At 36.8% G+C, this 22,715-nt stretch overlaps 1 protein-coding gene across 1 annotated transcript in view; it reads left to right on the plus strand.

The window, feature by feature from the left end:
- LMNTD1 (lamin tail domain containing 1) overlaps positions 1 to 22,715 on the plus strand; it is a 537,731-nt gene that overhangs the window by 391,013 nt on the left and 124,003 nt on the right. The window contains exons 4-5 of the mRNA XM_043969355.1: positions 15,741 to 15,868; positions 18,299 to 18,507. Of these exons, the coding sequence (XP_043825290.1) occupies positions 15,762 to 15,868; positions 18,299 to 18,507 (316 nt within the window). The 5' untranslated portion in view covers positions 15,741 to 15,761. The remainder of the gene's footprint in view (positions 1 to 15,740; positions 15,869 to 18,298; positions 18,508 to 22,715) is intronic.

The raw sequence follows: 22,715 nt of genomic DNA on the forward strand, positions 1-22,715 counted from the left end.
GATAAATGTAAATGCACTTAAAATAGTCAACTACTCAAGTACAGAATGGTGGGACCTAGGCATAACAGTTCCCATGACATTTTGGATTTTAGCTCTCTGAACGAGTGTGAGAAAAGTAATGGGATTTTGGCAGATACTCAAAGGCTCACCTGAGTTTAATCTAAACTGATTGAATTAAGTGAAAGTGATTGACTGCTGATTAACCTACTTCAAGTTAACTAGATTGTAAGCACACCTGGCTCTTAAGACGGAATTGTTCTCAGAAGCTAACTCAACTTGAGACCACCTTCAAGTCCAGTGAACAATGGATTTGGATGATGCCTGCCAATCATCTTGAAGCAGTGTGTAAGGACCACCTCTGCTCTGGACCTATAAAAAGCTTCCACACTCAGTTTGAGAAGAGTTCCTGGTTGAAGCAGGCTCATGGCAGAGGACTTGAGGAAGAACCCGACCAGGCTGGAACCCTAGGCTAGATAGGCCTTTTCTTAACATTGTGAACTCCATGTGAATAGCTGTATGCTTTAAATAAATGCTTAATGGCCAAAGACTGGTGCTAAAGCTTCTAATTTAAGGAGACCACACATTTAGATTTTAAACATCACACAAGTCAATAATGTGACCTAGCTGCCTGCAGAGTTAATACAATGAGGCAGAGAGTTTGCACTGCTCAAATGATCTTCAGTGGCAACTATGCTGTGGTGGAAAGATATCTGCAGTGCATGTCAGGAGACCTGGGGTCTGGTTCTAGTCTTGGTACTGCCATTAACTTTCTGGGCAATATTGTCTAGGTCATTTCATTTTCTGAGTTTCTGTTTACTTATACGTAAAATGAGACAGTTGGGTTAAATGATCTCTGAGGTAACTTCCAGATTAAAGAATCTATTATTCTATAAAAGTTTCTATTGAATTCTGTGGATGGCAAATTGGCATGTTCAGAGGAAGGTTTATGAAATAGTTATGGGATTTAAAGCCATGCCATGCATGGTTTTATGCGTATGTTTATTTATCCTAGAGTAGAGAAAACTTAAAAGAAGCATGTGTCTTTAGGTATTTGGAGTGCTATCATATGGAAAGATTAGACTTATTCTATTTAGTTCCAGGAAGGAGAACAAGGTGGAAGTTATAGAAACACAGATTTGAACTTAATTGTATGGGAATACATTGTTGTAATTGGAGCTATGCAATGTGATGCAGAGCATTCCAGTCTAGAGTTCTACTTGCAAGTAAACATCAAATCATTAATATATTTCTTGCCACATTTACATCTCTACATCTTTTCTACAAGACTAGTATGAGAGATTTTGTAAATTCTTTTCTAAAATATTAGTAAACACTATCTACTGAATTCCTCTGTTCTACTAATTCTAGTAATCCTATTGAGATAAAAAGGTTTCTCTGACATGGCCTGTTCTTGATGAAGAAGCCATTACTGGGCGCAGTGGATCAGCTCTGGAGTCAGGAGGACCTGAATTCAAATCCAGCCTCAGACACTTAACACTTACTAGCTGTGTGACCTTAGGCAAGTCACTTAACCCTAATTGCCTCACCAAAAAGAAGAAGAAGAATCCATTATTACTCCTTCTGATCACTACTTCCTTTTTTATATTTTCATAATAATTCTCTTAATAATATAACCTAGAATTTTGCTTATAATTAAAGGCAAAGCTTATTGGCTTTTATGTAGACTCCATTCTCTTATCTTTCTCAAAAACAGGTAGATTTACCACTACTAGGTCTCTTTCCCAAAGGGATCATAAAAAAGTGAAAAGGACCCACATGTACAAAAATATTTATAGCTGCTCTTTTTGTGGTAGCAAAGAATTGGAAATTGAGGGAATACCCACCAGTTGAGGAATGGCTAAACAAGTTGTGGTATATGAGTGTAATTGAACACTATTGTGCTGTAAGAAATGATAAGCAGATGGATTTCAGAAAAATCTAGGACTTACATGAATTGATGCTGAGTGAAATGAGCAGAACCAAGAGAGCATTGTACACAGTATCAACATTTTTTGATGATCAACTGTGATAGACTTAACTCTTCTCAGCAATACAATGATCCAAGACAATGCCAAAAGACATGGTAGAAAATGCTCTCCATATTCACACACACAAAAAAAACTATGGAGTCTGAATGCAGACTGAATCATACTATTTTCATTGTTGTTGTTGCTTTTTTGTTATTGTTCTTGTTTATTCTTTACTGCATTTCCCCCTTTTGTTCTGATTAATGTGAAAATATGTTTAACATAATTGTGTTGTATAACCTATATCAAATTGCTTACTGGCCTTGGGAAAGGGGAGGGGAAGGAGGGAGGGGAAAAAATTTGGAACTCAAAAAATATCTTTACATGTAATTGAGGAAAATTTAATTTAAAAAAATTTTTTTAGATACCTAGATTTGCCCTTCTCTAATCCTGAGGAATCTCTGCACTTCTTCACAATCTTTCAAAAACCACTAATGGTGATTAGTTCATCAATCAAATTCACCAGTTCTTTCAATACCCTTAAATGAAGCTCACCTGGTTCAGCTGATTTAAACTTATAAAGAGAAGCTAATGCTTTTTTCTTGGCTTTTGATTCTCTATTAGCCATTTTTTTTCTTATTTTTATCCTTTCCATGACAAAAGTAATTTTCCTTGACAGAAAAAAGTCAGAAACAGAATTAGAGTTGGGCAGTTCTGCTTTTTCTTTTCTAACTACTATCATTGCCTCATCCCCCCTAGGTTATGGTCCTCTAATTGACAGGTCCTCCTCTTTTCCCCAAAATAGCTTAAAATAAAATACAAAAATAAATACAAAATAAAATACACACACACACACACACACGCAACCTTTCTGCTTGTCCTTGCCAGCCTTGGCTTATTCTAAGCTTTGTCACTATTGATACACTTCTTATAGAAATCATTCCATGCTTTTGTATCCATCCTTCATTACCTGTCCTCACTTCCATTTTCTGCATGTCTTTTTTTGTTTGTTTTGGGTTTTTTGTTTTTTTTTTTTGTTTTTGTTGCAGGGCAATGGGGGTTAAGTGACTTGCCCAGGGTCACACAGCTAGTAAGTGTCAAGTGTCTGAGGCCGGATTTGAACTCAGGTACTCCTGAATCCAGGGCCGGTGTTTTATCCACTGCGCCACCTAGCTGCCCCCTTCTGCATGTCTTTTTAAAAATATATGCTGATTCATGAATTAATTCCCTGCACATACATATAATACACTTTAGGCCACTCTGTCTTTTCCTTCCCCATCATATTTAACACTCTTTGTGCCTTTAGAATTTCATTCTTGAATTCTTCTCATCCCTTCTAGGCTGACTTCTCCTACAGAATATTATATCATAGAATCCTTTCTCTGAAGACTTTGAAATCTGCTTTTCCAAAATCAAGGGTGCATGTCAGAATACGTTCAGCTTTCCTCTAATCCATTACAAATTCTAAGATGGCCTAGTCATTTCCCTCCAAAATTTCTTTCATTTCCACTCCAGCAGCCAACTCTTCTGTGTTAGTGAAAATCAAATGTAGTACCAAATCCCCTCTTATTGCTTTATACTCTATTTGAAGAATGAGATTATCATCAAGGCAAATTTGTTAATTATCGGTTGCTCTTGTTTTGTCAGAGTGAGAGCTCTAGCAGATGTGTGGATAATTGAAGTCCTCCATATTATTTGATGTCTCTGTGACAGGTTTGTTTTCTACTTCTTGTATCCTATTTTTTTCTTTCTTCTCTTCTTGATCTGTAACATATGCCAGTGACAACATTGCTTCAGTATTGCCTTTAATTTCTCTCTTAATTTTTATCTAAATATTATGCATAATGCAGCCTTGCTCTGATTTCTGGATTTCTTCATTCTACATGCCCTTGATATATAACACTTCTTGAACCTTCCTATCTATATTCTATTTTTTTTAAATAAGGTGCATCTTCCATAGCCAAACGGGAGTCTTATCTCTACAAGTCTCAGTGATATTGATGAAGTCAAATTTTTCTTCAAAGTTTAGGATTTCTGGTTCTTTCTTGTTGCCTATACCTTACTCATTTGTGTATAGACTTATGATACAATTGCTTTTATTACTAAGTCCTTTCTTGGATATTTGCTCAGGTCTTTTCCCTTCATAGTAACTATTCTATTATATCTAGACTTTTGTATACATGTAGGAACCACAATTTGGAGGAAAAAAATACAATGGAAAATAGAGCAATCAGCAGACCTCTTGTCATGTGAAAACTAGGTTGAAAATAATAGAATCAAAAGCATAAATAATCTGTGCTGATTTAACAACATTAACACATTCGAATTATCCCATTTGATTAAGTATAATGAATTACCCTTTATTAAAGTTCTAGAGCCATTTCCCTTTGAATTTGCAAGATAAATAGGTGTAAGTCAATAAAGAGATTTAATTGTAAAAAGTAGTGAAACAAACGAAAAAAAGTAAGTCTGCAAAACCAGTTTGGATCAATACCTTTAGTAGTTTCACTCATACAAATTCACCTCCTATATAACTGAGATATTTTTCCTTTGTTGACTGACATCATAATGAGTAAATAATCTACTGATATTCAGGGACTCAATGATATATCATATACAGGAATATTATATTTATTTACATAGTCCATTGATCTAGTGTCAAACTCAAAAACAAGGGCCACTAAACTATATATAACGATCTCTGTGGACCACATATTGACTTAGAAAACCACATATTAACAATATCTATGTTCTACTGTATTTTTGTTATTTATTTTTCCCAGTATTTCCCAATTACATTTGAATCTGGTTCCAGCTGCATTCTGCAGTATTGTAGTCTACCTTATGGCTATGTGTTTGATACATCTAGTCTAGGACCTTTACAGTTTGGTCCCTACCTTGGTTCAGCTTTCTCTCTTGCTAGTATTTATTTTATTTTATTTGTTGTGGGGCAATGAGGGTTGAGTGACTTGCCCAGGGTCACACAGCTAGTAAGTGTCACATGTCAGAGGCTGGATTTGAACTCAGGTCCTCCTGAATCCAGGGCTGTTGCTTTATCCACTACACCACCTAGCTGCCCCCTCTCACTACTATTCTAATCAAATTCTGCTCTAGGTAACTGTTTCCTCATTATCCTCTAAACATTACTTGTACATTTTTTTGTCTATATCCATGTTATTCCCCCAGGATCATCCTCCCTCTGTGCTACTCTTGTTAAAATCACATCAGTTCATCTAGGCCCATGCTGAATCCCAGATATCCTGTGAAATCTTCCCTGCTCAATGCATATAGAAGTAATGCTTCTTCTGAGTTTCTAAAGCTCTTTGTACTTGGATTATACATTGTGAATATACATACCTATAGATATATGTGTGTGTATTCACTTCTCCTAATTTCATTCACCTAGATTTCAGGCTCCTATGGTTCTATAGACCATTCAGTTGAACAGAAATGCATTAAGTATCTACTATGCCCAAAATATTGTTAGGTCCTATGAGTACTTCAAAATGCCAAGTACCTGAGATTTTGACAATGTGGGAACTCCCTGTTAACATAGATCCCAGCTTGGTCGATAACTTAGAGTCAAATTCTCTGTCGACATAGATGACAACTCAGACTATGATGTATATATGCAAGTGATTAAGTAATGTTCACACAGCTACTAAGTATTAGAAGTAGTTTTTGAATCCAGGACTTTCTGAATCTAGGCATAATACCATCTACTAAAACAGACCACTTCCGTAAAGGTAAATGCAAAGATAAATAAGACAAAGCCTCCATCCCAAACATACATAACACACAAAATTAAATAGAATACATAATAAAACATAAGAACAAACAAAATGCTATGGTAATTCTAAGAAGAATAATATCACTTTTGGTTAAGGGAGACAGGGAACACTTCATAGTCAAAGTGGATTATGAGCTAAGCCTTAAAAATCTCCATAGACAGAGATGTGGGTGGGGTGAAAGAGGTTATTCTAGGCATGGCATCCTGATGGAAACAGGAAAGTACAGTAGATATGTAGCCTAGTTTGACTATGTTAAAACATGTGCCAGTTATATGAGGTTATGCACTAGTATGAGATAGTAGTGGGGAGGGAGATAAGGTTGGAGCTAAATTGAATAGGGTCCCAAATATCAGGGCAATACTTAAACTTTAGACTTTATTCAGTTTTGCATTTTCATTTCTTCATATTCTTCAAAATGCTTTGCCTGTAATAGATACTGAAATATTTGTTTATAATGATGCAAAGAAGTTGGGATTAGCATTAGGAAAGTTTCACTTAAGCAATCAAAAAGAATTCACTATTGATGAGATGTTATTGTCTTGATTAAGATATCATTAAGTATCAGTATAATCTGCTGCCGGTATCCATATTTTATTTTCGTAGGCTCTTAGATCTCAAACTAGAAGGAATAGATAGATACTTATTTAAAAACAAACATTTAGTCGATAAAGCACCTGCCCTGGATTCAGGAGGACCTTAGTTCGAATCTGGCCTCAGGTACTTACACTTACTAGCTGTGTGACCCTGGGCAAGTCACTTAAACCTCAGTCAAGCACATGCTGCTAACGGCGAGCCAGGCCGTGTCCAACTGCAGTCAGCGTCTTCCTGAGCAGCTCAGTCATCGGACCAGGAGAGCAGGCAAGAGCTCCCACTTCCGTTCTCTCCTTGCCTTTTAAGCTCGCACCCCAGAAGTGGAGTGCTTAGCAGCCGGGCTGGTGTGCGTAGCCCATGCACGGCCGCCGTCAGTCTCCTCACCGAAAGGGTGGTCCTTTAAAAACTGGCGTCTTTCCGTATTCACTAACTGACTATTAAAAACTTTTTACCACATAGGGCAGATATAGGTCCTGGTGATAACAAAAACAAAATATCCCCTGCCTTCAAGGAGTTTGCCTTCTATTAAGGAAAACAACATGTATTCATAATTTGGGGGCCAGGGACCTAGTAGCAAGTAGGAGGATCAGGAATGGCCTCATATAGGAACTGGCATTTGAGCTAAACTTTGGAGGAAGCTAGGGATTCTAAAAGGTAGAACTGAGGAGAGAAAGAAGGCATTTCTAGTATGGGGAAAACCTCTGTAAAGGCACAGAGATGGAAGACAGAATGTTGAATATTAGGAATGGCAAACAGGCCAGTATGGCCAAAACATGGAATACCTGAAGAGTGATATGTAATAAGCCTGGAAAGATAGACTGGAGCTAGCTTGTGAAAGACCTTAAAAGTAAAAAGCAAGGTTTTTGTATTTTATCTTTTTTTTTTTAGTGAGGCAATTGGGGTTAAGTGACTTGCCCAGGGTCAAACAGCTAGTAAAGTTAAGTGTTTGAGGCCGGATTTGAACTCAGGTACTCCTGACTCCAAGGCTGGTGCTGTATCCACTGTGCCACCTGGCTGCCCCTGTATTTTATGTTAAAGGTAATTGGGAATGAACCATTGGAAGTGTTTGAATGACATGGTTAGACCTATACTTTAGGAATACCACATTAGCAGCTATGTAAAGGATAGATTGGAGAGAGATTTGAATCAGGAAGGCTAATTAGGAAGCTAATGTCCAGGTAAGAGGTAAAGAGGGAATGAACTAGAGGCATAGCTTTGTAGATGGAGTGAAGGGGAAGGATTTGATAGGTATTACGGAAATACAATTGAGAAAATTTAGCAGCTGATTGTGTATAAGGGGTGAAGGAAAGGAAAATTGAGTATAACTCTAAAGTTGAGAACCTGAGTAACTGGAAGGATACTGGTCATTTCAACAAAAATAGGGAAGTTAGGAAGAGGGATGGTGGGGAGGAAAAGATAATGAGTTCTGCTTGGGACATACTGAGTTTGAAATACATTAGGAAATGTTTAATAGAAATCTATTAGGAAACATACAAAAGCCATTTAGTGAAGTGGAGTTGAAGTTTAGGAGAGACGCTGGGGCTGGAAATATGGATCTAGAAGTCATTTTAATAGAAAGTATTATGAGGGCTGATGTGGTCACTGAAAGATAGGATACAGAGAAGACAAGAAGGTCCAGAATAGAACCTTTTAGAAGACTCAAATTTAGAAGGCAAGATATAGGGGTTTATCCAGCAAAGGAGACTGAAAAGAAATTAGCCACATAGGTACTGGATACTCAGTAGAGAGCAAGGTCATGAAAATCCAGAAACAAGGGAATATCTAGAAAGATAAGGGGGTCAACAATGTCCAATGCTTCAGAAAAGTCATCAAGGAGTAGCACTGAAAAAATATCATTGGATTTGGCAGTTGAAGCATCATTGATAACTTTGAAGAAAGTTGCTTAGTTAAGTTCAGCTAGAATTTACTAGGTGCTGACTTTATTCCAAGTAGCATGCCAAGACAGGATTTCAAGCACTGAAGATACCAAAAACAAAAAAACAAAAATTAAGGCAAAAACAGTGTCTGGAGTTTACATTTTAATGTAAATAACTGTATACATAATATATACAGAGTATATGGAGGGGAACCTCAGAAAAAAAGGCACTAGTAGAGTGGGAGGAGAGTGAATTGAGGGAAGATCCAGAAAGGCAAGCAAGAAGGAGGAAGTAGAGGCAATGAATGCAAAAGGAATAGTGACAGCAGGGGCAGACAGCTTTTATCTAATAGTTTGGCTGTGAAAAGGAAGGAAAAATATAGGACCACATCTTAAGGGAATGTTATGGTCAAGAAAAGGGGTTTTAAGGATGGGGGAGGCCTAGATATGCTTGTAGATTGCAAGAAAAGAGGTGAAATAGGGAGAAAATTAAGATTAGACAGAGAAGTGAGAGTGGAGAATGGAGCAGGCTCCTGGAAGGAATGAAAACCATTGTAAAAAAGAGAGTTTAGGTGGCAAAGTGGATAAAGCACCAACCCTGGATTCAGAAGGACCTGAGTTCAAATCCGACATCACACACTTGACACTTACTAGCTTAACCCTCATTGCCCCACCAAAAAAAAAAAAAAAAAAAAAAAAAGAAGAGAGTTTGGCCTAGATAAGGAGGACCATCTCTCCTTTACAGAATAGGAGAAAATAAAGGATGATGTCAGGGTTCTGAGAATAGGAGTTAAAGTTAAGGAAGAATTCTGGAAGTGACCTTGAGGAGTAAGGAATATGTCTACTCCTCCTAGACCAGTGTGTCAGGGTCCATGAGAGAAGGTGCATCACTATCGAGAACAACCAGTAATTCAGAATCTTCCGGAAGGGACTGTGATTTGGTGGATCCTAGAAGACAGAAGTAGTAGAATAGAGGTTGAATAGAGCACAATTGGAGGGCCAGGTAGAGCTTATTTGAGACTTGAAAAGGGTTGGGTATGTGAAATAAGATTTCTACTAGTTAGAGAAAAAAGGAAAGAATGATATTCATGTATCCAGACTGGCTAGCTAAAGTGATGACAGCTGTCCTGTAACTCCAAAGATAAAGTCAATTTAGCAGCTGAGGGAAATGAGGTTGAAAACTAGGTTGGGAAAGATCATTAGCATGATCTCTTCCCCCTACATTTCTTTCATGTTGTATTTGTGTAAAACTAATAAAGCATTATACTTGCATATTAAGTCATTGGTAGATTTTTGTTTTCTGTCATTAACAATTTTTCCACTAACTATCCCTTATAAAAAGACCTGGCACATTTTGTTTGGATAAAACATAAAATATTGAGGGCAGCTAGGTGGCACAATGGATAAAGCACTGGCCTTGGATTCAGGAGGACCTGAGTTCAAATCCGGCCTCAGACATTTGACACTTATTAGCTGTGTGACACTGGACAAGTCACTTAACACTCATTGCCCCGCAAAAATCAATCAACCAATCTCTGATTAGAAGCCAGAAAATGGGCTGCAAATTCATTATTAGTTAGCAGCAACATGACAAACAAAAATATTCATTTAATCTTGGGCTATATTAAGAGATGATTAAATTCTAGAAATAAAGAGATGATAGTCTCTCTGTATCCTACCCTAGCCAGACAACTGGAATATTGTGTTCACTTTTCATAACTTAAGTTTAAGAAGTACATTGGTAAAAAGTGGAGAGTATTCAGAGAACAGCCTGGATAATGGAGGACCTTGAATCTATGTCATATTGATGATTGGTGGAAGAAACTGGGAATGTTTAGCTTGGAGAAGAGAAGACTCATTGGGAACATGATAACTGTATTTGTGTTTAAAGAAATATCATAGGGGGGGGGGCAGCTAGGTGGCACAGTGGATAAAGCACCGGCCCTGGAGTCAGGAGGACCTGAGTTCAAATCCAACCTCAGACACTTAACACTTACTAGCTATGTGAGCCTGGGCAAGTCACTTAACCCCAATTGCCTCATAAAAAAAAAAAAAGAAAAAAAAAAGAAAAAGAAATATCATACAAATTAAACTTGTTCTGTTTGATCCCAGAGAGCAAAGCCAGGAGCAACCGGTAGAATTTCAAGAGGTTAAATTTAGGCTTAATGTTGGAAAAAACTTCCTAACAATTCGAACTGTCTGAAAGTGAAATGAGCTCTGGAGCTCACCTCTGACTAGACCTCCTCCAACAGATGTTGAATCATCAGAGATATTAGAGTAAGGGATTCCTTTTGGTCATGTGTTGGACTGGGTAGCTACAGAGGTCCTTTCTAATTCTAAAATTCTGTGATTCTTTAAAAGTCAGGAAGGGGGGCAGCTAGGTGGCACAGTGAATAGAACACCGGCCCTGGAGTCAGGAGTGCCTGAGTTCAGATCTCGCCTCAGACACTTAACACTTACTAGCTGTGTGACCCTGGGCAAGTCACCTGACCCCAACTGCCTCACTAAAAAAAAAAAAAAGTCAGGAAGAAATTAAGCTTGGAATGAGAAAAGAAACAAAGGTCAGGACAAGGTTGACACAGGAGCTGATGAATGATCCAGCAGATATTTCACTAGGTTAATTTGGGGTTGGAATTATAACAAGAGTGATGTCAATGTCAACTTGACATTATGCTTTTCCTGTTTTACCTTTCTCAGCTACTACTCTTCTATAATAAGTGAGGTTATTTTTTTCCTCGTTTGTGGGGCAATCTAAAAGAAAGGATATATAAACTTCAAGGGGAGGAACAATGTCTTCTCTTTCTTTTGTCCCTCTCAGACTTGTTGTGTTAGTCTTTATGAACACTTGATTCATCACAGATATCATACCTTCCACTATAGTTCTCAGTATCATTTACCATCTGGCGGATGATAGTATCTGATTGAAAAGAATTCAGCTTCCCATATAGCATCAGACTTTCTATTCTAGTTAAACGGGCCTACTTGTCTCCCACCTCTTTGTCTGCATAGAGTTCCTACATGTCTACAATGCACTCCATCTTTACTTCCACCTCTTAGAATCTCTAATTTGCTTCAAAGTACAGCTCAAGTTTCACCTTCTACATGAGGACTTTTTCTCATCCTCCCTGTTACTGCTCTCTCCCTTTGAAATTACTTTGTATTTATTCAAGTTTTAAGCACTGACTCAAACAACACTGAATATTGCCTTTTGTTCAGTCTGGTCTTACTCTTTGTGACGCCATTTGGGGTTATCTTGGCAAAGATACTGGAGTGGTTTGCCATTTTCTTCCCCTTCTCATTTTACAGATGAGAAAACTGAGGTAAATGGGGTTAAGTAACTTGACCAGAGTCACTCAGCTAGTGAGTGTCTAAAGCAAGATTTGAACTTAGAAAGATGAGTCTTCCTGACTCCAAGCCCAGCACTCTACCCAGCACCCTTTCCTTGCAGTTAGTTATCCATGAACAAATGCTATCCCCCTAGTAGAATGTAAGTTCTTTGAGGTCAAAGATTATTTCATTTTTGTCCCTTATATCCTGTGACATTTAAAAGTAATGTGTGAGGGGCAGCTTGGTGGCGCAGTGGATAGAGCACCGGCCCTGGAGTCAGCAGGACCTGAGTTCAAATATGGCCTCAGACACTTAACACTTACCAGCTGTGTGACCCTGGGCAAGTCACTTAACCCCAATTGCCTCACTAAAAAAAAAAAAAAAGTAATGTGTGGTTGCCTTTGTTTCTACCCCCAGTGTGTGTGGTGGGGGAGGAGGGGAACAACCTAGGGTTTACTTATAAGTTAGAAGCATCAACACCAGTTTTTTGGCATTAAGCATTTATTAAAAAGTAAAGAGAGGACATGTGGAGTTCAGGAAGTTAAGAAAGAAACCTATCTACCCTAGGGTTCAGACTGGCCTCCTTCTTCTCCTTTTCTTTCTGCCACCAACATGAGGTTTGGGAACGAAAGAGAGTGAGAGAGCCCACCGCACTTCCTACTTCCTGCCTCCCTGTGGGACAGGAAGAGGGGTGGTCCCTACACACAGCTCCAAGCTAATTGGCTGGTAACATTCAAGTCCACTGATTGACATGACTTAAAGGTGGTTCATGAATTGTGAGGTGATTGCCAGGCAATGATTTGACCTCAGAAAGGTCACCTCATGCTTTCTTGGCAGGGAGTCCTGGAGAATAATATTCTCACAATCCTCAGCATGGTTCTCTGCATGCAGAAGGCATTTAATATTGAATTGAATTGAATTGAATCTAGGAGTGTTGTTGAGATGGTAGTCTGACCTTTACGAGCATTTATTACTATAAAATCACCAGTTTCTGAGGAAGGTCTGAATACCAAGTCATCAATGAGAAGAGGAATACCTATGAATAATGAACTGCTGACAGAACTTCCCCTTGCCCACCTGTCACATGAATAGTCACAAGATTATCTCTCTAGAGCCAGAAGAGACATTAGAGATCATCTAATCCATTCTCTTCATTTTACAGTTGAGGAAACCGGGACTCAAGTGACTTGTCAAAGGGCATACAGAGTTAATGGCAGACCTGGACTTGGAACTTGAGGTACCAAGTTCAGAACTCTTTCCACAATACCACACTGTCTCCCTTCTCTCATAAAAATGGGATTTAAACTCTCTTAATAATTTCGGGACAGTAGTAAGCAATCTAATTACCCATTTACAAACTGACCCAAGCTCTTTTGCTTTGGGAAGGCTGGAATATATACCATTGTTTCAGATAGCTCACATAATACACTTCCCATCCCTGTATACTTTAGATACAGCAACTGATATAGACCAAGATGTCAATAGACTTGTCTTTGCAATACCTTTATCCTCAGATCAATGGTCCTCAATAAAAACCTCATCCAACTATTCTATAACAGTGTTCTAACTGAATAGCCACAGTGACAAGGCCAGTACTTTCACTACACAAATGCAATGATACTTCAATAATACCACATTAGCATATAACGACAATAACTTCAACAGTACTTTGAAACAATAGCATAGAAGTTATTTTTAAAAACAAGTATTCTGACCTAGAAAAATAATATCACAAAACTTTGCTAGCCAGTCACAACCTAAGACGGAAAATTACAAAAAGAAAAATCTTCAGAGGATTCCTGCAATGCTAGAATATACAAACACAGAGATCCTAGATGAGTTTCCACAGATCCTGGGATCTCCTATGTGGCCTTCTAAGTTTTTTTCCAGGGCATTGGTACTGTTAGAATAATTATCCATTCAAATCTATTGCTCACTATCCCCCATAGATGTTTCTTGTACCAAATCAAACCAGTTCACTATGAATTCTAAGCAAAGATAAAATAACAAAAACAGAATTTACATAGGTATTAAAACACTTGCATGCCCCTATTCCCAAACAACTGTCACCTTCACACATGTTCCCTGAGAGATGCTCATCTCACTTCCCAGGTAAGTGCTCTGTCTCATCACCAACATAATAGGAAGATTACATCAGTCACTCATAGGAGACTGCAAGGGCAACTCACTGCAGTATAGGGATGTTGATCTTCTCTTTATGGAAAAAAGAGGTTCCCTGAAATCCCAGGCAGGTTCTGAGCTCTCTGTCTTCTGAGCACAAGAACCAGAAAACATACTAGAGCTCAGAACACAAATGTCATTTTCTACCCATCTCTTCCCTTGCTAAATCCTATATTTTACCAACCCTGAGTCTCATTCTTCTTGAGACCATGTTCTTAGCCCTGTATATCTATTTGGTATAGAGTACAATAAATGTTTGTTAAACAGCTGTCTTAGAATTCTTCTCAAGCACACAAATGTGATAAATGTGGCACTTGACCTGTTGCAAAAGCTTTGCTAAACCTTGAGCTCCATGGTTGTTTAAAATGCTTCTTCCTCTGTCTCTAGGGAGAAACACTTCTCTGGTTGGAGTAACATAAGAATAAAAATTTATTTAGTTGCAGACATGCCATCATTCAGTGGGGAAGGAAAAGCAAGGGAAAATAAACTCATCAGGGAAATAGAAAATGAAAATAATCTCAGATCCAACATTTCCCAAAAGTCCTTGTTTATATAAACTGCTTTGATAAATCGTTGTTGTTTGTCCTTTGTTCCCAAAGAGAAACATGACATCAGGGTGATGTCATGACTTGCACTTAATTGGATTTAAGTGAGGGAGGGCTGTGGCAAGGTCACCAACCTCTCTCCTCCAGAACCATCTGGTTTTAGTAGTGAGATATATATCAGGAAGACGGGAGATGGCCCCAGATGTTTAAGGCAATTGGGGTTAAGTGACTTGCCCAGGATCGCACAGCTATTAAGTGTCTGAGGTGAGATTTGAACTCAGGTCCTCCTGATTTCAGGGCCAATGTTCTATCCACTGTGCCACCTAGCTGCCCGGCTTTGATAAATATGAACAATCAGCTATGTAATGTGTTTTTCATATGAGGTCATAATTAGCTTCTTTCATCATATAACCCATGAATAAAACTTTCTGAAAATAGGAAAACTTACCTAGAGAGAATTAGGGAATCTGGATGAAATCCATTTCAATTTCTCCAAATTAAGTGTAAGCCTACAAATTATTTGATACTAAATTTCCATAATTGGTCCCTAATGACAACATCAAGAGATTTCATTTCACTTGCTCTAGAGAATACTGAAGCAAACATTAATATACTAAATTGTCCCTAAATTGAAGTCCTTGTATGTATTTAGACATGATCTCATGGTTTCAAAGAAGCATTATTGTCTAGATCAGTGTTTGCCAAACTATGATACATGGGCCAAATTCAGCCCATCTGTTTTTGTATGGCCTGCTAGCTAAGACCGGCTTTCACACTTTTAAAATATCTAAAAAATACAAAATATTTTATTTTAAAATGTAAAAAACATTCTTAGCTAATTGTCTGTACAACAAGCAGTTAACTGGATTTGGCCTGTGACCCAGAGTTTCCAAACCCCTCATCTAGATGTCAAAGCCTGAACCTTAGCTCCTCAGCTATAGGATGCTATTCGGTTTCACCTGGTTTTTTTTGTTTGTTTGTTTTTTCCAGCAATTGCTTTGGCCACTTGCAAGAACCATTTTAGTGGGCAATAATTCATAAATCTCGGTCAAAAAGAATCATCTTCAATAACGATATTCTAGATTGTTATTGTGCAGATCTGCCTAAGAGCTTTCATATTTAAGATTTGAATTTTATCTTCACAGCATTTTCATTAGGTAGAGATGGATAAGCCTTATATTCAGATAAGGAAAATGATGTACAGAGAGTGTACATTGTCCATAGAACTTATTTATTCACAAAGTGTATTCACTGTATGGTATAAGTAACACTTAGATATTCACTTAAAATCTTGGTTCTGGCATCAGACATTTCTGACATTTCTCGGAAGAGAAATCATTAAACTTGACAGGTGCCTATGGTTTACTTTCGGTTAATTGGCTCAATTGATTTAATTTGGGTCACTTTAGAAACCTGAACTACAACTAGATTCATTGACTGATATCATGATTTGATTTGCTAGGAAACATAAGATCTAGTCAAAATGAAAGACGAGAAAACACCTCAGGAAAATCCTATAGTTCTACGAAGTAAAGGACACTTACAAAATGAAGTCCATGATCTTGGAGGCCAGCCAAAGAAAGAATATGGGTAAGAGCATCACAACTAGAAAAGTCATGTGAGAAATATTGACTAAGTTTTGAGAAGTAAGGACCAAGCACTTTATCTAAACTATTTATGGGATTGTTTTTTAAAGAAGCAAGTGAATCAATTTGAAATGTATTTGAATTCATGGATTCTCTAAAATAGCAAATTGTGTTTTGTAAAACCCTAGTATTCCCTGCAATGTGAATATGGTATGCTTGAGACAATTCCTATGTTGTGCTATCTTCTCCTCTATGTAAAATGATTCAGGTATCAAAACTTCATATTCTAAAAATTGGCTTATAATAATTCTAAATTTTTCCACTCTCCCTTTAACCTTAGAGATTATCCTATACTGACATTTATGGATTCCATCATTACATTGAAAGGCCAAATGTTCCACGACTGTGTTAATTTGGAAAACACTAAAGTTGAATAAGAACAGAACTTCAAACTCTATTTCCAACAAAACAAACTAACACTTTTATAAAATTTGAATCCCTGGTTTAAATAGAAGTGAGGATATCTCATCAGTTATACAGGAGTCATACTGACCTCTACACTCAGTTGTTGAATGAGTGAATGAATGAATAAAGGAATGCCTTCATATAATTGAGCAAATACAACTTGACAATGAAGGGAATTTCTATATCTGTTTGCAACAGCCTATCCAAATCTAGGAGCAGTCCAGAAATTTCCAGGGGCCTTCTGAGGACTTATTTTACCTTTTTTGAAACTGCTTTTAAGTTTATCAAATAAAAATGATTAAAAAATATAAGTCTATAAAAGATAAATACTAAATCAGCATTACTATTACTAATAACATGACAATTACCCTATGTTCTTAAGCATTGACATTGATTTCAACAAGTTTCTACAACAAAAATATAGCTTCCAACATCAACATATATTCAGTAACTAAAGCTATAAACATAGCTGAACTACTATTATTTTCAGACCTGGATATCTTCTAATTAATGTTTAATTCAGTTCCATCTTGTGACATTTGAAGACCTGTGAGGTCACCTAAAAGACCACAGCTGTTGATATTACTAATTCAGTATTTCCCCAATTATAACAACATTGAAATGCATGCTGGGTTAGTAACTTTTTAAAAACTTTCTCTGCCTTAGAATTTAAGTAATTACTTTGGCAAAATCAAAACTAACAACAGGAGATAAATTTCTATATCCTAAAGGAAGTGTTTCTGAAACATGAGGAACATTTTTGTCTCTGCCCTAGGAATTCAGTATTGACATCACTATAAGGTTTGAATGGATGGCATTGTACAAGTCCATTGCTGAAGCACTTAAGCCCCTTAAATGCAATTTGTAACCACTAGAAATGTTTTAAACTACTTAAGGAGTGAGAAAGTTCAGAAGCCTTGTGCCAGCTTTCCCTAAGTACAGCATTCATGGGGACTTGTAGGAGGAGTTTCTATTTTATAGTAAGTGACTTCAGTTTCCTTTGAAAATGTTTTGTTTTACTGAGAAGGGAAAAAAGGTGAGGCTTAAAAAATGAAGCCTGTGGAAAAGACACGGATCAGCTTGCCTGAAATGAAACCCAGATATCAGGAGTTTGGAAGAAGGAAACCCCATTTCCTGATTTCTCTGAGTTTAAAAAACATCTTTACATTATATTATCCTGGGTCATTCCATTTGACTGGATCTGAAATAGTCTCACATCCTGCCCCCTCCCCTCCTTAATTATCAGAAAATTTTGCCATCATGTTCTTTTGAAAGTTAAAGTCTTGCTTACAGATTTGACTTCCTAGGCTGTCACATATTAAACGTTAGCGTGAGAATGAGTGGTTTTCAGTTTGGGGGTTTAAAAGAAGTTTGAGAACAGGACTTAACCATTCAAAGTAAGCATGGAGTGGAGCTAGTGTAAGTGACTCACAGACCCATAGTCTTTAAGATTTTGTACTCACCGGATGTGGCATCTGAGAGACAAGCTGAGGACAAGCCCCTTTAAAGCCAACAATTATACTGAATAATGATGATGATGATAACATACTTGATTTCATATACATATATACACATACATGCATGTGTGCATGCATTTGTATATGTGCATATGTATGCATACATACATAGACATAGATATATAGGCATAGTGAATAGAGAGCTGATCTTAAAACTAGTCAGACTTAGGTTCAAGCCCTGCCTCTAATGATATTGGGCTGTGTACCTCCAAGCCATTCACTTCACCTCTATTGCTACAGGCAATTGTCTAAGACTATAGGTTACAGAGCATGTGCCAACCTATATTGGTAGAGGAAATTTCAGCTTTCCAAGATATCATAAACTATGAAGTATATGCTTAAAAGAAAGCTAAATGTTGCTAATATCTTATCTATTATATTCCTACTCTATGTAATATTAATTTCCTACCTTGATAACTCAATTCAAGTTTTATGCTATTTTTTTAACACAGAAGTGAAGAAAAACTTTCACACAACGCAAACCTGCGACAACATTCCTCAGTTCACTTTTCTACAGAATATTCATCAGAGCCATCAAACTCTGACATGTCTCCCAAAAGTTATGTGTCCAGCTCTCTAAATACAGGACTGACTACATCTTCAGTTGCACAGAAATCTTCTAGATCATCTTTGGCAAATTTTTGCAGAACTGACAATATGAGTAAGCATAACGTTAAAAAAATCAAAACATAAATTTCAAAGAAATTCTATGTATGCATGATAGCTAGAAATATCTGTCTTGGTTGTACCTGATAGAAGATAGGCATTATTTTCACATTATAGCTCACCACCATAGTCTATTCTTGTACCATTTATTAAATGATCTTTATGAGTTTCTTTGGTTAAAACAATTTAGTACCTGGTAGCAAACCTATTATTGATGATGAGCCTTTCTAAATTTAGCTAAGCTGGTATTCAGAAGATAGACCTACATCCATTACTTAGATCTATACTCTAAAACTTTCAAGTTCAGTAGGATCTGTGCTTAACTGGTATGTCCTTTGAGGACCATGACATATCTACAGTCTACAGTAAGCCATGAGTAGGACGTTAGTGGAAAACTTCTTCCTTTACAACTCCATCATTACACTTCTCTGACACCAGTTTTGCATACCAATTGAGAGAAAACCTATTGAGATTTTCTACAAGTAGAGATCAGCATCATTCTACCTCAAGGGTTTCCAAAGAGGACAATTGTGCAGACATTGGACTCAAATCCTGCACTGAACCACCTTGAACTTAAACCCTTCTATAGGAATATCAGCCCACATGAGAACTGATGTTCCTGTAGAAGGGTTACAGTTTAAGTGTCTACTAGGGAAAGCACTGATTTCATTTGTGGAAAACTTTTTGAAATAATATTTTGGTTTTCCTCCTGAATTAAATTTTTTAAACAATTTTAGCATTTTTTTAAAGTTTTGAGTTCTAAATTCTATCCCTTCCTTCTTCCTCTAGCTCCTCCCTGAGCTGGTAAGCAATCTAAAATAGGTTATACATTTGCAATCATGTAAAACATTTCCATATTAGTCATTTTGTCTAAAAAGACTTGGAAAAAAAAGAATGAATGAAAGTGAAAAATAATATGCTTCTGTCTGTATTCAGACAACACCATTCTTTCTCTGGAGGCAGTATAGCATTTTTCATCATGAGTCCTTTGGGATTGTCTTGGATCAGTGCATTGCTGAGAATAGCTAAGCCATTCACTGTTTTTCTTTGGATAGTATTCCTATTACTGTATACAGTGTTTTCTTGGTTCTACTCACTTCATGTAAGTCTTTCCAAGTTTTTCTGAAAATCCTATTTGTCATTTCTCATAGCACAATACTATTCCATCATAATTATATACCACAACTTGTTTAGCCATTTCCCAATTGATAAGCATCCCCTCAATTTCTAATTCTCAACCACCACAGGTGCTATAAATGTTTTTGTACAAATAGGTTCTTTTCTCTCTTTTTTATCTCTTTTAGGATACAGATCTAGCAGCAGTATTGCTGGATCAAAGGACATGCAGAGTGATTGGATCAGTTCAAAACTTCGACAGTACATTAGTATACCAGTTTTCCCACAGCCTCTCCAATGTTTATCATTTTCCTTTTTTGTCATGTTAGCCAATCTGAATTGTTTTAATTTGCATTTCTCTAATCAATAGCGATTTAGAGCATTTTTTCATGACTATAGATAACTTTGATTTCTTTGTCTGAAAACTGCCTGTTCATATACATTGACCATTTATCAACTGGGGAATGACTTGTACTTTTAAATATTTGACCCAGCTCTCTATGTATTTGAAAAACAAGGCCTTTTTTAGAGATACTTGTAAAATTTCTTTCCAATTTTCTCCTTCCCTTCTAATTTTGGTTTCATTGGTTTTGTTTGTACAAAACCTTTTTAACTTTATATAATCAAAATGATCTGTTTTATATTTCTTAATGTTCTCTATATCTTGTTTGGTCCTAAATTCTTTCCTTATCCATAGATCTGACAGGTAAACTATTCCTTGCTCTTCTAATTTGCTTATGGTATTACCATTTATGTGTCAGTCATATACCTGTTTTGATTTTATCTTGGTATATGGTGTGAGATGTTGGTTTATACCTATTTTCTCCTATACTGTTTTCCAGTTTTCCTAATAGTTTTTGTGAGATGATGAGTTTTTGTCCCACAACTTGGATTTTTGGGTTATCAAACACTAGATTATTATGGTCCTTTACTCCAATGTATTGTGTACCTAATATATTCCACTGATCCACCACCACTCTATTTCTTAGCTAGTACCAGATTATTTTGATAATTACTGCTTTATAACAAGGTTTGAGATCTGGTACGGCTAAGCCAACTTCCTTCACTTTTTTTTTTTCATTAATTCCTTGCATATTCTTGACCTTTTGTTCTTCCAGATAAATTTTGTTATGATTTTTTCTAGCTCCATAAAATAATTTTAGTAGTTTGATTGGTATGTCACTAAGTAAATTGATTTAAGTAGAATTGTGATCTTTTTATTGGCTCAGACAAGCCATGAGCAATTAATATTTTTTAATTGTTTAGATATGAATTTATTTATGTAAAAAGTGTTTTGTAATTGTGTTCATAAAGTTCTTAGCTTTGTCTTGGCAGGTAGAATCCCAAGAATTTTATATTGTCTAAAGTTATTTTAAATGGAATTTCTCTTTCTATCTCTTTCTGCTGAGTTTTATTGGTAATATATAGAAATGCTGGTGATGATTTATATGGGTTTATTTGTATCCTATAACTTTGCTAAAGTTGATAATTATTTCAAGTAGTTCATTAGTTGATTCTCTAGGACTCTCTAAGTATGCCATCATATTATCTGAAAAGAGTAATAGTTTTGTTTCTTCATTACCTATTCGAATTCCTTCAATTTAGTTTTCTTCTTATATTGCTATAGCTAGCATTTCTAGTACAATATTAAATAATAGTGGCAATAATGGGAATCCTTAATTCACCTTTGATTTTATTGGGAAAACTACTAGCTTATAACTCATTGCTGATGGTTTTAGATAGGACAAACACCAACAAGTAGTATCTTTCTACTCGAAGAGGACCATAACATCAGGGTAATAACATGACTTGCACTGAATTAGATTTAAGTAAGGGAAGGCTGTGGCAAGGTCACCGACCTCAATCTCTCCTACAGAGCCATCTGGGTCCAGTGGCAAGATATATATCAGGAAGAGTGGAGATGGCCCCGGATATTTAAGGCAATTGTGATTAAGTGACTTGCCCAGGGTCACACAGCTATTAAGTTTCTAAGGTGAGATTTGAACTCAGGTCCTCTTAACTCCAGGGCCAGCACAATATCTACTGTGCTGCCTTGTGGTGGTAGATACTACTTATCAGAAGTAATTAGGGGAAATTTTGTATCTCTAAGTGCTTACATCAATAAAGTAGAGAAAGAACAGACTGATGATGAATTGGGCATGCAACTAAAAAAAAAAACCCTAGAAAAATAACAAATGAAAAATCCCCAATTAAACACCAAATTGGAAATACTGACCATCAAAGGAGAGGTTAATAAAATTGAAAGTAAGAAATCCATTGAAATAACAAATAAAACTAGAAACTGGTTTTATGGGGAAAAAAAACAATAAAGTAGATAAACCACTGGTTAATCTGATAAAAAAAAAAACAAATTACCAGTATCAAAAATCAAAGGGGTGAATTCACCATCAATGAAGAGGAAATCAAAACTATATTAGGAGTTATTTTGTCCAATTATATGCTAATAAATCTGGCTAAGTGAAATGGATGATCCTTTATAAAAATTTAAATTTTATTTTTTCAGGAATTATTTTCTTTGGTGAATTTTTATATATCTTTTTCAATTTTTTGAGTTTCTTTTACCAAGTTGTTGACTCTTTTTCATGATTCTCTAACATTACTCTTTTTTTTCCCAATTTTTCTTCTACTTCTAATTCGTCTTTTAAAATCCCTTTTTCTAAATATCTAAATATCTAAATCTACTTACCTGACCCCACAGGTGGGGTCTTGCTGATGGCCTACCCCAGGGTAAAGTCTCACTGTTGGCCTGCCCTGGAGCAAGGTCTCACTGTTGGCGGGCTGGAGATGGAGCCTCACTACTGGTCAACAATGTGGGCAGGGCCTCATGGGTAGCCTACACTGGGAGTGGTGCCTAGCTGGCAGTCCGCATGGAGATGGGGCTTTGCTATGCTGTTGGTGTAAGACTGCTGCAGGCTTGCACAGGTGTCGGGCCTCACTGGTAGATTGCCCTGGAGCTCAGAAACTTGCTGCAAGTCCCCTGGGGTATAGCTTGCTGTCCTGCTTGTTTATGGGGCAGACCTTTCCTACTGTGCTGGTAAGCTGCTTCCTCACTCATATTGGTTCTGA

This window comes from Dromiciops gliroides, chromosome 5 (assembly GCF_019393635.1).
Source record: "Dromiciops gliroides isolate mDroGli1 chromosome 5, mDroGli1.pri, whole genome shotgun sequence".
Lineage (NCBI taxonomy): Eukaryota > Metazoa > Chordata > Mammalia > Microbiotheria > Microbiotheriidae > Dromiciops > Dromiciops gliroides.